At 47.7% G+C, this 21,377-nt stretch overlaps 1 protein-coding gene across 1 annotated transcript in view; it reads left to right on the top strand.

Moving 5' to 3' along the window:
• LOC119390905 (fatty acid synthase) overlaps positions 1 to 21,377 on the top strand; it is a 277,784-nt gene that overhangs the window by 165,486 nt on the left and 90,921 nt on the right. The window contains exon 18 of the mRNA XM_049415426.1: positions 16,351 to 16,551. Coding sequence (XP_049271383.1) covers positions 16,351 to 16,551 — 201 coding nt within the window. The remainder of the gene's footprint in view (positions 1 to 16,350; positions 16,552 to 21,377) is intronic.

The raw sequence follows: 21,377 nt of genomic DNA on the forward strand, positions 1-21,377 counted from the left end.
CGAGAAGTTCGAATATGCAGCGAATAAATACGTATTAAACGTGTTTCAACGTCTGGGTAGCAAAGGAATGAAACAGTAAATTCTAGAGTTTCACGAGCCAAAATCATGATCTGGATATCAGGCATGTTCGGGCCGGGTGCATTAGATTGATTTTGATCAGCTGAGCTTACTTACCCTTCAAATATATATCGGTGCAACGTTGCTCTACGTGTCACCACACTCGACTTGCAAACGAGATTTCAACTCGCAATTTCATGTTTTTCTGGCATGTATGGAATAAGGAAACACGATATTGGCGCGCACCACTCCGTTTTACCCGCTACTGGATAGTCCAGTGCGGTTTTCGTCGTTGCCAAGCCATTGAAACACGATAGCAAAATCCGTGCAACTGGAACATCAGAAAGACAAGTGGCAAAGCTACGTGTGAAGCGAATAAAAGAGTTGTAGGCAGAAGCCGGCAGAACTCACCTGAAATCTATAACGACCGTAGGAGCGTCGTCCACAGGCTTCGTCTGTCGGTGCCACTGGGATCCGTCATGCGCTGCCATCTTGCTCAGGCAAGTTCACGACGAAACGAAGCTTACTGGAGGGACTTCTCCGTCCGGAGGCTGCTTTTCCCAAACACTGAGTGACACTGCTTCAGCCAGTCACGGCAAGCGTGAGCCGACGACACGATACTACGCCACGAATGCACAGCACGGAAGGAAAGTCACGCAAAACGATCAGCCAGACACGGCAAGAGCGAGCCGACGATACGATACTACGCCACGAATGCATAGCACGAAGAAAGTCACGCAAAACAATCACTTGCAATCACGCCTGACGACACAGATTATTCTGGCGGACTAAAGAACGACCACAACGAGACGGATCACGAACAATGCCATCTAACGACGCCAGGCCAAAATGGCTGTCTCGTATTGATGGCTTCGGCTTTGGATTAAAGTAGCCTCCACGAACAACTACGTGGTTTCGGTTTTGTTTTGGTGCTATAGAGCTCACATCCATGCCTAGTTAAAGCTCTATTGAATAATATCAGGGCGGAGGAGGCGAAGCGTGCCCTGTGTGTGTCTGTAAGGGCTGTACGGTGGGAGGGGGCGCAGGTGAACGTGCATCCCCTGCTCTAGGGGCTAGGGATTGTGCGGTGAGGCCGTGTGTGCGTGCCTAGTGCTCAACGTTTGCTGAGCGATTTGGTGGCCCGCGCGGATTATCGTGAAAATATAGTTTAGCTGTGGCGGGCAGAAATGATGACCACGCGCGCTATAATTCTGGTAGTATTGTCGCTCTTTAGGAGACGCGGTAAAGCGTCACCTTGATAACCGGTCTGCGCTGTTATCATGCCAGCTTTGCGGCACATGTTTTTACGGCCGTCGAGTTAGATGTGTTCACGATCGCCAGTGCGTTCAACACCATGCACGTCCATTTCACTAATAAATGTATGCTTTCTGCCATACATGCTGTCGTAGGAATCTACAAACCTCGCTTGCAAACATAGGCGTGCGCAGGGTTCCCCATTAGGGGGGGGGGGGGCAGAGGTTCATCGCAGCGCCCCCCACCCTACTAAGTCAATGTATGGGTAAGATTTTGCCCCCCCCCCCCCCTTCTAGAATCTACGGGTCGGATTTCGCGCCCCCCTCTTAGATGATTAGGGGGGGCGGCCGCCCCCCCTGCCCCCCCTGTGCGCACGCCTATGCTTGCAAACGTGCGAAGATTCGCAAATTTGTCAGCGCTGCCATTGTTAAACGTGGTCATAACTCTCAATGTTTCGCTTGGGGGCAAGATTTTTTAAGAACCCTGTTTACTTGTAGACGTTTTCGAAGCGCCGTTTCAGCAATATCGTAACTGAAGCCATAACACAATACGTGCGTAATTCCACATTTTACGATCCCTTGCTATATATTCTCAACCAAAATTTTTCGGTATACCACAAGCCAAAGCAGCGAACTGTATCTTGGTCGCAGCCAGTGAAGCTTTCTTTTAAAAAAAAACCCACCCTGTATATGCAGAACCATCACTGACTCCCTTGGAGCAAGGGAGTCATCTATTTCATTCAGGAGCGTCGACCAGAGCATTGTGACTCCCCTTAGAAAAAAAGGTGGTCATCGGCTGCCACAAAGAGAGTCAAGCAGACGTGATTCCCTTTTGACTCTCTTTTTTTTAAGAGTGTCGTCCGGTTTGGCGCGCGTCTCGTAACGCCGTGAAAAGCGATGGCTAGCGCAGCATTTCGACGCAATCGCTTCTAAGCGTCTAAGGTACGGGTAAAAGCAGTAAAAGGCACGACTTTTGCAAGAACGCAAAAACGCAAAGTGACAACGTATAAAGTAAAAGAAATACAAATATTTCGCTTGTGTGCGCTGCGTTCCGGCTCAAAAAGCTACATGTAGAAAATGAAGGAGTATTTAATATATCTCACGCAGAAAATACGGACACAATTGTGGGACTACATTCATTAGCGGTAGGATATGTGCATTGTGGCTCTGTAGCTTTCCTTTCATTGCCACAGAAAGTTGTTCCCGAGTATAGTGACTGTGCCGCGTTTGAAGTACACCTTCGGCAGCAGCTCGGAGTGTTTTTACAACGCTTTAGCGCGTTTCGTCGTTTCGGCAGCCTGAAGTTGCAACACGGTGTGTGCTCCCCCTCCATCGCTGGGATACACCAATCATATTGTCAGAAGGTCTCCACACTCGGCGATTGTCGTCGCGTTCATTCGGGTGCAGTGAGGTGAAGGGGAAGTCGGAATGTGCGCGTCTGTGCACGACTTACCATCCGCAAGAGCCATGGCATTAGCGTTGCCTCATGTGCGTGTGTGTGTGTGTTACTTAGAGCTCGCAACGTGGGAATCTTGGTGATGTAGAGTGATATGCGCCGTGCTGTCCGCCTGTATGAATGACGTATGTGCGGACGAAGCGTGAGAGAAAGGAAGCGACCAACATAACCCGTTAGCGCAACAAAATGCCATGGTAAACAAACCAGATGTGGAGAAAATGCAGTGGTGCGTACATTATAAGAAGATAATTGTGGTCATTCGGTGTGTGTGTTTCTGTGTGACGTGTGCCTATTGGCGCAATTGCGTCGTCTTAACGGAATTAAGTTTCGTAGTACGCACACACACACACACACACACACACACACACACACACACACACACACACACACACACACACACACACACACACACACACACACACACACACATATATATATATATATATATAAGGGTTATGGGAAGTATCACGCAGGCCCTGGTACTGTAGGAAGGTATTTGAGACACGACGTACGGAGCACAGTTTATTTCGACGTTTCGGCCGTGGGAGCGGCCTTCGTCTAGGAATACAGAGCATAAAAAATCGCGCACTTATATATGCCAAAGATTGGGGGCCCCCAAACACGTGTGCTAGTATAATAAACAGGCAATCTTATATCAGTACAAAGACATTTTTCACTGATCAAAAATACAGTACTGTGTGATATCACCATGTGTCAGTCATTGACAAGTGAGGTGGCTTAACGGGATACATGTGTATGTACATAACGGCAACGATAGGATTAGCCATAAGCGTTTTCATACAAAGACAGTAATGACAGTCGCTTCGTGAAAGATACGCGTTAAAGCTGACAAAACTGACAAAAAATAAAAAAAGGAAAAAAGAACAAAAAAAAAGAAAGTAGTAACAGTAAAATACCTGAAACAGTGAAAGTAATCATGACGGAAATACAGCGGTGACATTAGGCAGGATTACAAAACTTCTTGCTTTTTCACGTTCTACATTCTCAGTAGAACGCACTTTTGGAAGACAAATGCCGCTGTCATCATACTGGGTTGTGCAAAAGAAGCGCACTGGTTGCTGTTGAACAAGATAAATCACGCGGAAGGAAGACATGTCAGTGTGCCTGCATCCTCATTGATACCATCCGTTAGAGTGTTAAACTTGAATATCAAGTATGATTCCCGGAGCTCGCGGTCATGATTTGAGCGAAAACCAGATTCAAGAATGGTTGCTTTCATTTGGTCGAAAGAGTGGCCTGGCATGCGAACATGTCGTGATAACGGTAGATGAGGGAATGTATTTACATGCGATTTGTGGTTATTAAAGCGTATTCTGAATGGAGTTTCCGTCTGACCAATATATTGCTTTGAACAGGCACTACATTCCAACATCTACACGACATTGTAGGTGTCGCAGTCAAACTTGCCACGAATCTTTATACTAAAGTCGGAAGACGTGCTTGCGGCATTGTGTGTGGTTTGCATGTGCAAGCACACTTTGCACCGTGGTTTGTGGCAAGGGGCGCAGCCACTATCATTAGGGGCACCAATTTTAACGCGGTAGCGTTAGAGAGCTCGTGTCGCAGAAATTCCGCTGTCGGCGTCGGCACCGTTGGTTGTGAGCGAAAAATCATCCGTGAGCGAAAAATCGAGAAAGTAGCAAATAAAATAAACGATAAAATCTTCGGTCCCAATGAGGATCGAACCCAGGCCGTTCGCGTGGCAAGCAGGTGTCTTACCACAAAGCCACGATGTTGCTTGCAGCTGGTTCGGACAAAAACACTACATAAATGCCGTGTAGTAGAAGGAGTCTCCTTAGCGCATTTTGTTCGGCAGGTGTCACGACGAAAACGAGCCCATACGGTAGGCGCATTCGCGAGGCCATCAAACTACGTCGAAAAACGCCGGGATAGTGCAGCCATCGCCGCTAAATACACACACGAACACGAACTTTCAAACAGCTCTAAAAATGGACAACTATGTCCATCTAGAGGAAAACATATCAAGCCAACGCAGCAAACGCTAGATAATGTGCTGCCATCTGTGAGGCATTGTGAGAAATATGTCTCGACTTTGCATGGCATCCGAGAGGGCCGGCACGCGGCGTATATCTTGGAGGCCATGCGACTCTTGCTTTAGATCGAAAGCCTGTAAAATTCGCGCGCGTGCGTGCGTGTGTGAGTGTAACAATACACATTAATAAGTATGCACTTAGTGGTTGAAGTGCGCACTAGGGGCCGGATTTCGCTATCGCGTTCAACTCTTAAAGGCGAAGCTTAAGGGTCCCCCAATTTTTTCGATGATGTTAACATGTCGCGAAGGTTCTTTGACCGTCGGTAAACAACACGAGGTGGCTCAGGAAAGATTTTTTTAAGATGATCACTTTGTGTTAGGATGTTGTGGTGTCGTTTTAATATAGCAGAAACCTTTGGAGCTGATGATGAAAATGTTAGAACAAGATTCGTTTGGCCAGAACTGTCGCTTCCTTCACTGCCTTTAAGAATGTCAGCGCGGTTAAGCAGGTCGGCTCGGGCTATGGCATCGTCAATTATTTTTTCCGGGTATTTTCTTTTAACTAGGGAACTTTTGAGCCTGTCACAATTTTCAATGAAATCTGTACGGTCAGAGCATAATCGTTTAAAACGGTGAGCCTGGCTATAAGGAATTCCTGTTTTGCAATGTCGGGGGTGGCCGCTCTGAAAATGCAGAAATTGATGCCGGTCAGTGGGCTTGCGGAACAGCTTTGTGGCAAGTTGCCCTTCGGAAATAGTGACTGTTACGTCGAGAAAATTTACAGAAGTGCGCGAGAAATGGTGGGAAAACTTAATAGACGGGTGGAAGTTACTAAACTCCTGAATGAAGGCGAGCAGGCTTACTTCGTCATGCGTCCAGATAAGAAAAATATCATCAATAAAGCGCCTATAGTAAAAAGGTTGAAACGTGGTTTTACTTAAAAATTCGCCTTCCAGAACGCCCATGAAAATATTAGCGTAGTTAGGGCCTACCTTCGTACCCATAGAGGTGCCATTAGCTTGTACGTAGTGAATGTTGTTGAATTCAAAATTGTTTAATTCAAGGATAAGTTTCAGAAGAGTAGCAAGTGCTTCTTCATCGATATGTTTATCAAAAGAGGAACTTTCATAGGCCTTTATAACTGCAGAAATACCATCTTTATGCGGTATGTTAGTGTATAGTGATGCTACGTCCAGCGTTACTAGCATTGAATCAGATGGAACATGAAGATCTACAATTTCTTGAAGAAAATGGTTGGTGTCTCTGATGAATGACGGAAATGTGGCTGGAATCTTGTTAATGAGGAAGTCAACGTAACGGGATAAGTTTTCTGTGACTGTGCCAATTCCAGAAATGATGGGGCGACCAGGATTATTCTGCTTGTGAATTTTAGGAAGCATGTAAAATCTTCCCGCTACGGGACTGAGTGGTAACAAAGAGCGGACTGTCTTTTCATCCAATTTACCAAGTTCTAGTAGTGACGTAAGTGCGTCCTTAAGCTTAGATTTAAATTCGCTGGTCGGATCGGAAGGCAAAGCCTTGTAAATGGTGGCGTCTGAAAGTTGCCTGTCGGCAACTTTCAGACGCCACCATATATATATATATATATATATATATATATATATATATATATATATATATATATATATATATATATATATATATATATATATATATACAAGCGACCTTAATCCATGTGAATAATGTCCCTGTTTTGTTTTATGAAACGGTAAACAAACGATTGCGTTATTTTAAATGTTAACTTAAGAATGCCATTCTTTCTTTTAATACCATAATACGTACTGCGCAGAAACATCACCTTTAAAGCGTACACTACTTCTTCTTCTTCGTAGACATCGAGATGACCGCGGCGGGAGGTGCCATTCAAACAACAGATATATTGTTAAGCTGACACCGAACTCCATGCCTTCCATTTTTTTTATTTGGCTTTGCTTTCATTATTTCAGCATCAATGCAGTATTGCAAGACCATGTTTATATGCGTGAACATTATTAGCATTGTTTAGCAACTACATCGTTTGTAGCGCGGTGGCATGCAAAATATGAGCAATGCGGCCTCGTGGGCAGAGCTTACATTTATTCCTAGGCTGTAAGCGACTATAATAAGGAAATATTGTCACGTGGTCGTTACGTTGAAGATGGCAGCAGTCAGTGAGTTCAAGACGAAACTCTTTATTTGGCCGAACTTTTGACCAGAAAATAAAGCAGTCGCGGCACAAGCAATGCATGCTTTACCACGGCCGCTAAATAAAAAAGAGGTGCGGCCTGCCGAATGGGTGCGTTTTCAATGGGGGAACGCGTGACATGCAGACTTTTGAGACGCTACCGCGGGGGCGCTACACATCGGTAAACCGCGGCCGCTAGTAAGCGAACGCTCGGGGCGTTGGCTAGGGCGAGCGCAAGCAGACGCTCTTGCTGGAAATGAGCAGCCGTACGCTTGCTTACGAGGCAGAAAAGGTGCGGGTTTCTTGTTGCGTTGGCTCTGTCAGTGAGTGCTTAATGTGGTTGGACATTTCACCGTAACTGCGATGCCCAAGACCTGTCGCCGTGGAGGAGACCGCTAACTGCGAAGAAGTCGCACATTCACTTCGTTCACTTCAAGCAGTACGAGTTCAACGTAGAGCGCAAGGTGCTGCGACCGACAGCCGTGCCGACCATATTTTCATCTTTTCCCGCTTACAAGCCAGCCGCGTCCTCATTGAAAGGTAGACCACTTGTTCGCGTTTTGCCTACTCCTTCCATATCGAACAGCAAACAATATTAACTAGACGAGTGCCAAAGCTCAAGAAAAGAAGCTGTCAATCCCTTACGTGCAGAAGTTGCTGAAACAGAAAGCGTGGTGAGTGGAATGACGTCGAACGCGGAAGGATTCTCTTGACTGGACAGCCGCCTACACAGCCCTGCCGTGGAAGACCGCGTTAAAACGCGAGAGTTAAAACCCAATGAACATCCAGTTCGGTGTGCAGCGCTGTGTGTCTTTCCGCAATGTCTTGTTTTCGTTTTCCATCTGCGCTGTTTCTTCAAGACGTGAGTACGCGCCAACTCGCCCAACTTGCCATTTAGGTACAATATGTAGGCAAGACGTTTGCATTTACTGTTTCAGTAATGTAGTTCAATGGTAACAACTCATGTTTGAATCGGGTGTCATTTAAAAATGGCACTTATTAGTGCAATGCGAAACAGATATACACCACATTTAGCAAGTATATACGTGGGATATATTCCATGTCACGCTAGTTTATTTTGAAGAGAAGAAAGTAATCACGCATCTCAAAAAAAGCCCCCGTAATGAGGAAGTCGTCCTCGCAGATAACAAAAGCGAGAGCATTCAAACGACTGAGGACATCAACGAACAGCAGTGGACCACTTTTGTTCCCAGTAGAAGAAAAAGAAAACGATTGTTCAATAAAGTTTTACATTCATCCATCTATCTTTTGGCAGCGGCGCTGTACAGCACGCTCGCGCGTAGTAAGCAATAACCGCAAAGGAAACCATAGTGATACGTCATCTGGCGTGTTTTGCACATAAATAGCCGAAATGCAATCACAGGTCAACGTGAGGCGACTGTAATGGCCACTAAAACGAATACACGCAGCCGGCTGGCCGCCTGTGCAAGCGGGATTTCTTTACCGTTGTGCAACGCTGCGGCGGCGGGAGCAAGAACTAGCGCTGTCACCGGCGCAAAAGAGCGTTCGGCAGGCCGCACCTCTTTTTTATTTAGCGGCCGTGGCTTTACACTGCTAGGGGCGAACGGAGCGTCCGCCTTCGGTAATCTGATCATCGGTGGAACGCGTCCTCTTTTATACATCAGGCGTCGAACCTTCCAGCGTTTTCGCTGGTGCTAGCGAAAATTTTCCAATAAACATGACTCTTCGCGTCCTGCGTGTAATCTTAACATAATGATCTCAAGGGATCGCGAAGCTTCCACAACATTGCGGCGTTGTCACCGCCGAGCGTTACTCTCTTTTTTTTTGGGGGGGGGGGGGGGGGGTGAAAATCAATACATAAAAATAGAGAAATAAACCCGCATGGTATTAGCCCCCTCTGAAAAAGCACCGCCCCGATGCATAGATGAAAACATTGAAGGGGAAAATGCATGCAATTCGAAAGAACAAAAATAAGGCAAGCAAGAATTAGAGTATCAGGTATCTTCACGCGCATAGAACGGCTTAAGACGCACGGCATGAACGACTTCAGGTTGTGCTCTGCGCCGCTCAGAGCTTGTAATCCCGTCCGGAACGACCTCGTAGTCCAGGGCGCCGAGACGTCGAAGTACCTTGTAAGGGCTGAAGTACCGGCGAAGAAGCTTCTCGCTAAGTGCGCGTCGGCGTATCGGCGTCCAGATCCAGACACACGGTCACCGGGCTGGTATGCCATGTGACTTTGTTGAATATTATAGCGGCGGCTGTCGGTCATCTGCTGAGACTTTATACGCAGGCGGGCGAGCTGCCAAGCTTCTTCGGCGCGTTGCAAATGAGCGGGGACGTCGAGATTGTCTTTGTCAGTGGCAGTTGACAGCATTGCGTCGAGCGTCGTTGCCAGGCTTCTTCCGTAAACCAGCTTGAACGGCGTCATATACGTTGTTTCTTGCACTGCCGTGTTGTAAGCGAATGTTACTTATGGACGGATGGCGTCCTAAGTCCTGTTTTCGACGTCTACGTACACTGGGGATCGAAAGAAACGCGAACAGTGCCGCGTCTGCATTTTCTGCTGTTTCGCATTTCTATTCAAGTGGTCGTAATCTCAATGGTAATAAAAATCTGCTAGAGGCATCTATGATACAATGAAGAATCATTGTAACATCTTTTACTGCCTATAAAGTCAGAGCGTGATGATAACAACGCGCCGCGCTATTCCCGTTTCTTTCCTTTCCATCCCCCTTGTACATTGCCAGCATGTCGGCGAGGGTTTTATTGAGACTCTCGGTGAGGCCATTCGTCTGCGGATGGTATGCAGTTATAATAATAATATCTGGAGCTTAGGTCCCAAAACCACGATATGTTTATGAGAGACGCCGTTTAGGAAGGCTCCGGAAATTTTGACCGCATGGGGTTCTTTACCGGCATCTAAATCTAAGTACACGGGCCTCAACATTTTCGCCGCCATCGAAAAGCGGGTGGTAGGCAGTTGGCCCCCTGCGAACGCCCTGGCTGTATGCATTCCAAGTACTCTGCCAAGCGTTCCAGTTACGAATACCTTCGTTGTTGTTTGACGAAGTCGTCGGCACTTATGGTGATTGTGGGCCCCCAAGAAGCTGTCTTCGTTAAGACCGTTTGCGGCGTCGGATCAACAGGTGCGCTGGACAAGCAGTCGGCGTCAGGGTGCTTCGTCCGGACTCGTAAACGATGGTAATGTCGAAATCTTGAGTCTCAGACATCACCGTACGCCTTTCCCTAGGGGAGGGGAATCCTATAAACAACCCCAACGGCGCAGGAAACGGCGGGATTGCGATGATTCACCCAGAAACCTACAGCCGCTGTTCCTCTAGCCTTCTTCTCAATTATTTTCTTAAACTGCGTGAGAAGACGAAGACACAAGTAAGAAAAACATTCAGAAACACCACGAGCACGACAAGCTTTTCCTACTTCTAGGTTTGAGGAAAAGAGAACGTCGACGTTGAAACTTTTTGCTATTTTCTTAAACCGGTGGGACAGTCGACGTACGTAAGGTATGAGAGCTTATTTGTTGGTCTTTTTATCTAGCTCCACCCTTTCAACCAGACAAAATAACACTTCATGAGAAGTCTCTCAGAAGCCCACACAAGCACATGCGCAGGATACCCAGCGTTCCCTAGCCGAACAACCTGCTTCTGAAAACTATCGTGACTTTTGTGTATGCAGGACGTCTTGAGGGCGGGCTGTAACGAACTCATAGCAATGGCATCCTTAATAATCTTAGAATTACCGTTGGGGTTGTTTATAGGATTCCCCACTCCTGTGGAAAGGCGTACATGGGACAGTCGAGTTAATGTATTAATGAACGACATCGCCAGCGCAAAAAGGCCTCAAAGGGAACGCCGACATCACATCTTTCAGCTCATGGCAGATCATGTGGGTGTAACTCTTTTTTCAATGGTGAAGCACAAAGATAAAACGGCTCGTGAATTGGCCGAAAGGTTCTTCATCAAAATGATGGTTGATAACTGTATATCTCAACATTGCGTTTGTTCGCTAGAATGCTAAGTACGCAGGCTTAGCAATTTCTTTCACGTGACCTAACATTCCTGTGCACGCATGGTGATGGTGTTGGTTTTTCGTGCGTTCCTTCTTGTTCCAATACACTTCTGGTGTTAGCGCTCGTACTGCGTCCTCCTCGTCCTGTGTCTCCGTCGTGTTAATAATAATAGCAATATCAATAATATCTGGGGTTTAACGTCCCAAAACTAAGATATGATTATGAGAGACGCCGTAGTGGAGGGCTTCGGAAATTTTGATCACCTGGGGTTCTTTAACGTGCACCTAAATTGAAGTACACGGGCCTCAAACATTTTCGCCGCCATCGAAAATGCAGCCGCCGCAGCCGGGACTCGATCCCGCCCCAGGCAGCACACAACGTCGGGCCGATATTGGTTTTACGGCGGCTGTGCGCGGCCCCACCTCGGGCCAGCATTGCCAGCCTGGCGCCGATATCGACGGCGCCGCTGACTTTTGCCGGCAAAACTGGGCCGATTTTGCCACCTCTCAGCCGATGTTGGTCTTTCACCGGCAACATTGGGCCGAGTTATCCGGCCTTCTCCCGTCTTCCAGCCGATATCGGCGTAGCCGATTTCTTTCTCCGGCAACATTGGGCCGAGTTTGCCGAGATTGCCGGCGTTTCGCTGTTCTTCCGCCGATATCGGCTTAGCCGATGGCTTTCACCGGCAACATTGGGCCGAGTTAGCCACCGTTTTGCCGTACTTTCGCCGACATCGGCCGAGCCGAAGGTTTTCACCGGCAACAATGGACCGAGCATGTCGTCATTCTGCCGTGCTTCAGCTGACATCGGCGGAGCCGATGGCTTATCGACGATGTTGGAACTTTCTTGTCTCCCTTCAGACAGTTATACATGCCCTGTTGAGAACGTCCTCCTGCGTCGCGGCGCTCCAAAAGTCCTCGTCACCGACAGAGGTACGGCTTCTACGGCAGAGCTAACGCAAACCACCTTGGAATAGAGCCACACAAGTCACCGACGGTCATCACCCGCAGGCGAATGGCCTCACCGAGCGGCTAAATGAAACCCTCGCCGACATGCTGGCAATGTACTGTACGTCGAACACATGACATGGGACGCCATAATATCTTCCGCACATAACCTGAAGTTAACACGGCAGTGTAAGAAACGGCGCACATATTACGTCGTTCAAACTAGTTCACGGAAGCCCCTCAACGACGCTGGACGCCGTGTTGCCGGCCGTAAGTGACGAGAATAACCTCGACGTTGCGCTCTACCTTTAGCGCGCCGAAGAAGCCCGGCAGCTCGCCCGCCTAGGATACAATCGTAATGCAATAGAGCATTAGGCGCTTGAATATTTGTAGCTTAAGCTGTAGAATACCGCTACATGGATTGCTGTACTAGCACAAATAACAAAGTTAAAATATTGTACCGTGCTAATGCCGCACGTACGACTCGGGGCGCGAAGTATCGCCGACCGAATAGCTTGCATTCTCTTATTTTTTTGTACTATGACAATGACTAACAACTATCACAAGCACAGTCACTTTTCTACGAAAAAAAGGTGGTCTTTAGAAGAATAGCTGACCGAAATTAGATGGCCACTTCGTTGACCAGTTGTTCAACGCTATCAAAAATGTTGAAACGTTATAACACATACCATTAACTTCGTGGGCCAAATTCGAAGTACTTCTGTTTCGTAAATGTTTTTGCCACTGGTCGGCCGACTTTACTAATGTATCCAGCATCAAAATTCACCCAAACATTCCCGCACGAATGTTTTTAGCGGAAGAAGTTTTATGTGAATACTAATTCTGTGCATAAACCGAGCCTGTCATCATATTTATACCGCTATATCCTTTGAGCCGCTGAATGTGTGGCGCGAGCGCTCATATACTACACGGACACTTTCCACGTCTCTGCGTTTACACATATTTACTCACTTGCGTGTTTGGGTCAAGCGCATTTGCTTCAGTGATGTCACATAATTTTACTTTATGAAAATAGTAAAAAGCTCAGTAAGGCGTGTTGCTGAGCTAGTTGGTTCATTACTTGAGAAAAATAGGTATGGTGCAAAAAAGACCGGGCGAAGTGAAGACACGTTTTGTCGTTTGAATATTTACAAATCAACTAGCCCGCTGACCATCTTTAACGAACTGACAAACACGTGTTTGCCACGTGTTTGTCAGTTCGCATTTGCACTTCGTTGCCGTCCATTTTGTGACATACATATCGTTTTCAAGTAAAAATCTCGCTAAACGATTGCTTCCCACGTGCTTTCAGAAACAGTCGCATAAAATTATTATTATGGCACGTGAAATACGATGAAAAATGCAGCTCCAACGTGGTGTACGCAAAGTTTTCATGTAGGGACATGTGGCAACAAGTGATGCATTGAAAATTCGATGAACGCCTTTCTCAAACGGCATGCCCATAGACATGCTGGGGGGATCGCACACCATGGTGGTAGGCTGAGCCGTGCTTTCAAGAAGGCAGAATTCGCATTTTTTTTTTTCGCCTTCTTCAACCTCTACCCCTCCCCATCCCTCCCTTCCCCTCGTTCAGCGCCATTGTCGCGAAACTTGCCTGACCAGGCAGGGTAGGGTAGCCGTCCAGACGGAGGGACAATCGTAGCTGCGAGAGCAGGTTTTTTTCACTCCGACCAGCAGAATTCTTCAAGAAGTGCGGTGTGTGGACATGTGTGGTGGAAAGTCAAAATCGTGCACGAGACGGATACGCGGCAGGATTCCGGCATTGTTTTCAGCAGAGATCACCGCAGCGAGAAACCAGTGGCCCCCTGCTTCCATGTTGAACTCGCTCACCTCTATAAGGCCGCGCGTTCACTACTGTTACGTGTCATCAGATTTTTGTTCTCTTCTTATCGCGTATTCTCTATTGGTGCGCTTGCATTTTTTATTCGCTCGTGTTTTTAGCGATCCAACGGGCACACATGAGTGGTTTTTATGCACGATTCCTTTCTGTTACAATCTTACCTTTAGATTAGGAATGCGTGCGTGTCTATCTTGTTTAGATGTAGAGTTCATGGGATGTTATTGTACCGCTCGCAATGTTTCTCGCGTCGCGTGCTGCAGTTTATCCATCTTTTTGGCCCTTAAGATATCACTGAAAGATTGCAATTCCCGCTTAAAGGATAACGCTAATTTAATGGCCAGTCATGTGTTGCGAATGTCTACCGTTCCTTGGTGAACTTAATAAACGTGGGGGGGGGGGGGTGCTCCTGTGCTCGTAATTAGCTCACGCGTATACACAATCTTCTAGCCTAGTTGCCACTCTTAATCTCGCTTTTTCTGCAAGCCGCCTAACATTATCTTTCTTTTCGTCGGGTCCATCATTAATCCTACTTTAACGCTGCCTTCGTTTACATCTCCAGAATTTTTTCCGTGATTCGGCACCGTCGTTACTGAAAAGCGCGATATCGTCCGCAAAACGCAAGTAGCTAAGATATTCTTCGTTAATCCTTATTCCTATTTTTGCCCGTTCTAGTTCTTTCAATATTTATAGTGAATGTGCCGCGCATAACGTTGAAGAGATTGTAACTCTTCGTATAGGCGTGCGCACAGTGGGGCAGGGGGGCGGCCGGCCCCCGTAGTCCCCTAAGAAGAGGTGGGCGCAAGGTCTGCCAAACACATTGACTTAATAGGGAGGGGGGGGGCGATGAACCTTCGCCTCCCCCCCCACCCCCTCTGAAGGAGAACCCTGCTCACGCCTATGATTTTGCGCCTGATCCCATTCTCGATTAGGATTGCCCTGCTTTTTTTGAGGAATACGGTGGCTGTGGGGTTGTTTTAGATATTGGCTACGGTATCTATAGATGTTTAGATATTTCTTTATGGCATAATTATTCGGGAACTGCTGGCGTGTGTTCGTATCTGTGAATAAATTTGTGTTTATAACCTTGCAAATGTGTTGCTCCTTAATTTCTCAGACGCATGCGTAGTTGGTGCAGCAGGCCTTTCATCAATTTAGTTATGTTAGAGACAATATTGACTTTCGTTCTCGGCCTTGCACGGTTCGAAAGAATTGTGGGTCTTAATCGCACACTAAGACATCAGTGGAGCAGTCGTTCTAATTAGGAAGCATTTTTCGAATATGGCACCAATGGCAGTCGATGAATGTCGTTGGGCCGCGAATAGTCTATTTTAGCGCTGCTCACTTACAGTACAGTAAGCACAGTAATACCAAACTGCCGTGGTCGGCACGCAGCCATTTTACTTTATAACACATGTATCAGCCTGCCTGATCAGGTTACTTTACGCATCGAGCAACTACCGCCGGTGTCTCCGTATAAACTAGCTACGTGCCGACCACGACGGTACAGTACTACCGTACTTAACGCACGGTAAGCCACCACTGCTAAAACATAATAACGGGTGTAAACGGTAACGCCGGCGGCTACCCGACGTCGGCGGGGCCGACACCGCGCCAACATCGGCTAGCATACATAGGCCCAATGACGGCTTGCCATCATTGGCTCAATAACGGCAGGCCGGTCTCGGACCGACACTGGCTAGCCCACGTCGGCCCGAAGCCGGCAAGCCCGCATCGGCCCAAAGGCGGCTAGCCGACGTCGGGCCAATGCGGGTGAAAGTAGCACCAGCGTGATTTGCCTACGTTGGGCTGAGATCGGTCCAATGGCGGCGTGCTGCCTGGGGCGACCTTCGGGTCAGCAGCCGAGCGCCATAACCACTAGACCACCGTGGCGGGGCGTCTCCGTCGTGTTCGCGCTGATTTTTCAAGTCTGCATTGTTTCCAAGTCGCCCACCCCTCTATATATATCGGTGATTCTGTTCAGAAATAAGTGGGGTTTGGTGTGCACGATAACTGTATCTCGAAGAGGACACCTCAACCTTACTGCAGTACAGCAAGATGTGGGAAAGTAAGTGTGAGGAGGAATGATGCAAGGGGGAGGAGAAGGGAAAGGAGAAGGTGCGAGAGTGAAGGATAGCATAAGCTTGTATAGTCTAGTATAGCAAGGAGATGGGAAAAGGAAGTGAGGGTTAGGATGAGGGAAAAGTGAAGGGGAGAGGGTGAAGGAAAGCATAGCCATGTATAGTAAAGTAAAGCAACAAATGGCGAAGGGAGGTGAGGGAGAGCAGGAGTGATGTGACGATGAAGAGGAGGGCAAGGGGGAGGTTAAAGCATGCCATAGTATTGCGTAGTATATACAGCAGAGCAAGGCGTGGGAAAGGTAAGTGAGGGTGAGGAGGAGGGGAGCTCTGCCAGCTCCACTGTTTCCTCAGTCTTCGCACCACAAACGCGTAGCTGCCCCAATTTTTTGTCAATTAAGGGTAGCAACGTTCGTGCCCAAGGCATGATGCTAAGTAAATGCGTGAAGGAAATTGCAAATACATTTTTATTCTTTTTTCTACTTGCCACTAGGTCAGGCTCAGAGGAGAACCTCAAGAGAGTTTGCCTACCTCGACATTCAGGTTCGCGGCGATTTGTCAAGCCTTAAGTGGTACGTGTCTCCACTGGGCTACACTTCAACAGACGGGACCTTGTGCGACGTGTACTACGCAGCAGTAAATTTTCGCGATGTTGTGCTCGCGACTGGAAGACTCTCTCCTGATGCATTGCCTGGTGAGTGGCCCCATGACAGAAATCTGCGCTTTTCATTTTTCTTCATTGCTCCTTATTCATGTTTATTTTACGTTACCATACATTCCGGAAAAGCATTCTTGTTGTCACATTAGCATTAAACACACTGAATTAGATTAAGCATTATTGGATAAAAGTAGTTTGTTCACATTGTTTTCTTCAGTCGTAGACGAACGGACTTATATAGTACCTGTGCAATATCCTTCTGTTGGCACTTATGCCAATTGCTTTCTCACCTTTGGCTAAACTGTGTAACCAGTTTCTTCTTCGGCAAAATCAAATTTAAGAAGAACTATCTTCAGGAAGTTACCCGGTGAGAACTGCCGCCAATAACAACACCGTTTTGATGGCGATAACAAAGAAACCAATAATCACATGACGGCATACGATCTTTTGTGCATTTGCCTGGGACGAATGGAAGGTGGAAACCGTCTTCTTGTACTTCTCAGTCAGTTTTAGTAATCCCGTTCAAAAGCTTTCCGCAACCAACGTGGTTCTCCACTGCCTCCGGGAGCGGATGAGTTGCAAACTTTTTGCACCTCACGTGGTTCTGCAGTGCCTCCTTTACCGGCTCGCCTTTCACCAAGTGACAATGTCATTGATGTGGCGTAATAACTACGTCGCGAATTTTGACGACCTGTGTCGTTATAATGACGTAATAATGGTGACGTAATCGCACGACGATTTTTTACGTGATAGCGTTAAAGAGCTTGTTTCGCATAAATTGCAGTGTCGCTGTCTGTGAGCGAAAAATTAGCGGTGTCCGTGAACGAAAATTTGAGACACATGCAAATAAAGAAACAACAAAAAAAGCCAGGCCTGCGCAGAAAGCGCAGCACTGTCACAGCGAAAGCTAGAAGAGCGTCATTTCTAGAGCTCGTTGTAAACTCTCTTGAGGCTACTAATACAAGTACACTAGCAAGGTACCCACTACGCCATAAATCACAATATTTGTGAAGTTCGAAATCACCTACAACGCCATTATCGTCATTCTGCGCAGAAACGAGGTACCAGCTACACATCTGTAAGGCATTATGTGCATTTTGCTGAAGTGACGACTGATGACGATGAAGATTTGCGGCTCAGCCCTTTGTATTGGGTCGGAAGCTTTAAACGGCTCACCAGTTACGTAATTCGCATTGTGTGATGGCCCGTCGCTATTTCGCTCTCCCACCATGCAATATAACATACATTGACGTGAGAAAGAGGGAGAGAGAAAGGGGGGAAGAACTTCATTGAGACCCTGAGGAAATAGATTATGGGCTTATGGGCTCCCTTGGCAACCGATACAAATGCATTTGAGAGGAACCTACTACGCTATAACGCATCATAATTTCTGTGAAGTAGGGAAGCAGCCACTATGCCATTTTTCGTCATTCAACGGAGAGCCGTGGTACCCGCTAAAAAATCACAGCATATCCACGTGGTGAATGATGATGAGTGGAGCGAAGCGAACTCGCGCTGCAGCACGGCGATGGCATTGGCGCGAGCGTGGTCCTTCTTGATGGAAGATATTGGGACTAGATTGTTTGAGAACCACAATCTGTCGCACACATCGCAACTGTGGGAGAAACTGTTATCAAGGAAGTCCCGCTGGAAGCGCGCGTCGGCGCCTTCGGGCAGAGCCCGCCTGATGCGTTTTGCAGCCGCTTCACGTGCTGGCACAGCCTCGGGCTCTGCCTGCCGGTACGCGCGCTTTCTCGCCGCTTCACGCTCCTTCACATTTTGAAGATCCGATTCGCGCCGCAGCCGTGCAGCTTCGGCCTCGCCTGGCGGGCTCGAACGGCAGAATCTGCTTCGCGGCGTCGACGTGCAGCTTCGGCCTCGCGGGCTCTCACCTCAGTATTCTGTCTGCGAGCGCACGCTGCCGCCGCCTTCCATGCCCTCCGTTCCGCAGCCTTGTCTGCCATCTGGCGACTTCGAGCTAAAGAGAAAGCGTGCCAAGAGGGAGCCTCATGGCGCGTTACTTCTGAAATGTTGTCTTCGGGTGTCGTTGAAAACACGAGACGTAGTAAAGAAGAAAGAACGGCACACAGGCGAACACGCACGAGAGTGTCACTCGTCAACGTCGTCTTCTTCTTCTACTGCATACCAGAACGCGCGCAGTAAAGAAGAAAGAATGCCACACAGGTGAACACGCACGAGTCTCACTCGTCAACGTCGTCTTCTTCTTCTACTGCATACCAGAACGCGCGCTTCTCAAGAACTAGAGTGGCTACTACAAACAAGCCTACAAACGCAGGATGGACAGACCCACGGCATCAGGAGCTTCGCCCCTAAAACATGTAAGGCATTATGCGCACTTTGTTGATGTTGTGCCTGATGACGATGAAGAATTATGGCAGAGCCCTCTGTAATGGGTGTGAAGCATTCAACAACCCACTCGTTGCGCAATTCGCATTGTGTGAGGCCTGGCAATTCACGCCGTGTGACGCCTGTTTGTGATTTCACATCTTCTATGACGCTATAATACATAGTGTGGTTCCTTCCGGACATGACGCCTGTATAGCGTCTTTTTGCAAGGCAGTTTCAAGCACCGGTATGACTGTGAGGTAGAACGCTGGGTTCACACGCAGAGGGCCCAGGTTCGAACCTCGTTCCATCCTGGAATTGTTTTCTTATTTCGTTTTTTTTTTTTTCTTATTTCGCGCTATAGTGGTTACGGACACCGGCGGCGGCGGCGGCGGCGGACAACTACGGCACCAAAAACGGCCGTTGAAATGATCTCACACCAGCTTTCGCTGTAAAATCTTCGGTTAGAATGGGAATCGAACCCAGGGCGTCAGCGTGACAAGCAGGTATTGAACCACAGAGCCACGCTCGTGCTTGAAACTGTTTAGCGGGAAACAAAATCTTATAAGAGTGGCATGTAGTGCGAGGAGTCCCTTAAACGCATGTAATATTGCATGACCGGAGTGTAGAATCGCACCATGGCATGACATGGCAAGAACTTTATTGTGGTCCAGAGAAATTACGGCCCGAGGGTAAAGACCCCAGGCTATGTCGGTGGCTCCGCCGTCGGCACCGGTAGGCCGAAAGCTTTCCCGATGGTGTGAGCTCTCCGGACGGCCAGAAGTTGATCTTGGATGACTTCACTGGTTATACGCCGACTCCAGTCCTTCTTACTGTTGAGATTCGAGGCCCCTTGGTTGCAGCACAGCCAGAACATATGATCAAGTAGACACGAAGTGTGTCCACAACGTTTACATACGGTGGGAAAATCCCCGTCAGTTTTGTTAAGCACAAAGGTGTGGGATAGGATTTGGTTTGCATCAATCAATGTGACTACCTGAGCTCGGGTAAGCTTCTGATGGGGGGAGGAAAGAATGTTCTACCGTCCCTATAGTGTGCGGTGATCTCATGAGAAGTGCTAAGAGGGTTTTTATAGGAGCCGCAGTCATCCTGGAGCAATTCTTGATCTGGTGCGCGGCCTGTGAGATCTCGAACAACAGAGTGAGCTTACTCGTTAGGATTGCAGCCATTGGGGCTGATCGAGTGGCCCTGATCAGCCGGAAAGCAGACTAGGTGTGTGGTATCCAGGTTCTCGCTGTGATGAATACTGAGACTAGAAGACACCTGTGTGCTTCCATTGATACGGAGCCGGCTGAGTAATTCCTAATGGCTTTTCGGGAATCGGAGAAAATCGTGGAGCTTCTCCTCATTGTAATTGCCAGTGCTATGCTTGCTTCTTCGGCAGCATGAAATGAGCTCTTTCTTAGTGATGCCGCGCTTATTAATTTGCCTGTCTCATCGACCACGTCAATAGCGTAGCGGTTGCCCGATGCATAACTAGTTGTATCGACAAAAAGAGCTGAGTTTTGTTGTTGGTTCAGTTTACCCAGAATGCATTTCGCCCGGGCGTCTCTTCTGCCCTTGTTGTGGCCAGGATGAATATTTCTAGGTAAGGGGTCCACAAATAATTGCGTGTGCCCCTCCTTGGGTAGTTTAAATTTAGCGAAGTCTCCTCCTCGAGGCAGTATTCGGACTTCATCTAGAATTTAAGCCCGGCCTTAGTGTTGGATAGTCGGCCAATTTGTGTCATCGAATGCACCTAAATGATATCATCTATAGTGTTATGAAGTCCGAACTTGTCGAAGAGTTCATTACTTGTTCCGTGCGGAAAGCCCAGAGCCCTTTTGAGGCCGGAGCGTATAAGTGCGTTTAACTTAGCCTTCTCTCTTTTCCCCCAGTTTAGGTATGATGCAATGTACGTGATATGACTGAATCGCACCAGACATCAACACACGTCAATTGCGGAACGAGTGGTTGGTTTAAAGGCCGGCTGATTTCAAACTGCGCAGACATAATTCAGCATCATTCTCAGCAACAGCATCAACAAAGTGTGCGCAATCGCGACTGCGCCTATTGTCTTACGGATGTGTAGTGGGTACTTCGCCCATGTGCAAAAGGAAGACTTATGCCGTAGTGTACTCTTCGCAAATGTACTTGCAGTAAGCCTTCTAGGACAGTTAGAAGTGGTCAATGATACGCGCACAGAGGTTCCTTTCATTGCGGCACGGTTTAGATGTCCATCGTGAAACAAAGCGAGGCTAGCGATTGAGAAGGCGATGCGAACGGGGCCTCATTATACGCTATTACGTTCTACTCTTGAAGGCGAGACCTTTAAATCACTCGTTCCACTGAAATTCCGGTGTCGGTGTCGGCGGCGTTGGTTGTGAGCGAAAAATTATCAGATTTTCCGTGGCCAAAAAATCGAGAATGATGCAAATAAAACAAATAATAAATATCGTGGGTTCGAATGAAGATCGAACCCAAGCCGTTTGTGTGGCACGCAGGCGTTTTACCAC

The sequence above is a fragment of the Rhipicephalus sanguineus genome, chromosome 4 (genome assembly GCF_013339695.2).
Source record: "Rhipicephalus sanguineus isolate Rsan-2018 chromosome 4, BIME_Rsan_1.4, whole genome shotgun sequence".
Lineage (NCBI taxonomy): Eukaryota > Metazoa > Arthropoda > Arachnida > Ixodida > Ixodidae > Rhipicephalus > Rhipicephalus sanguineus.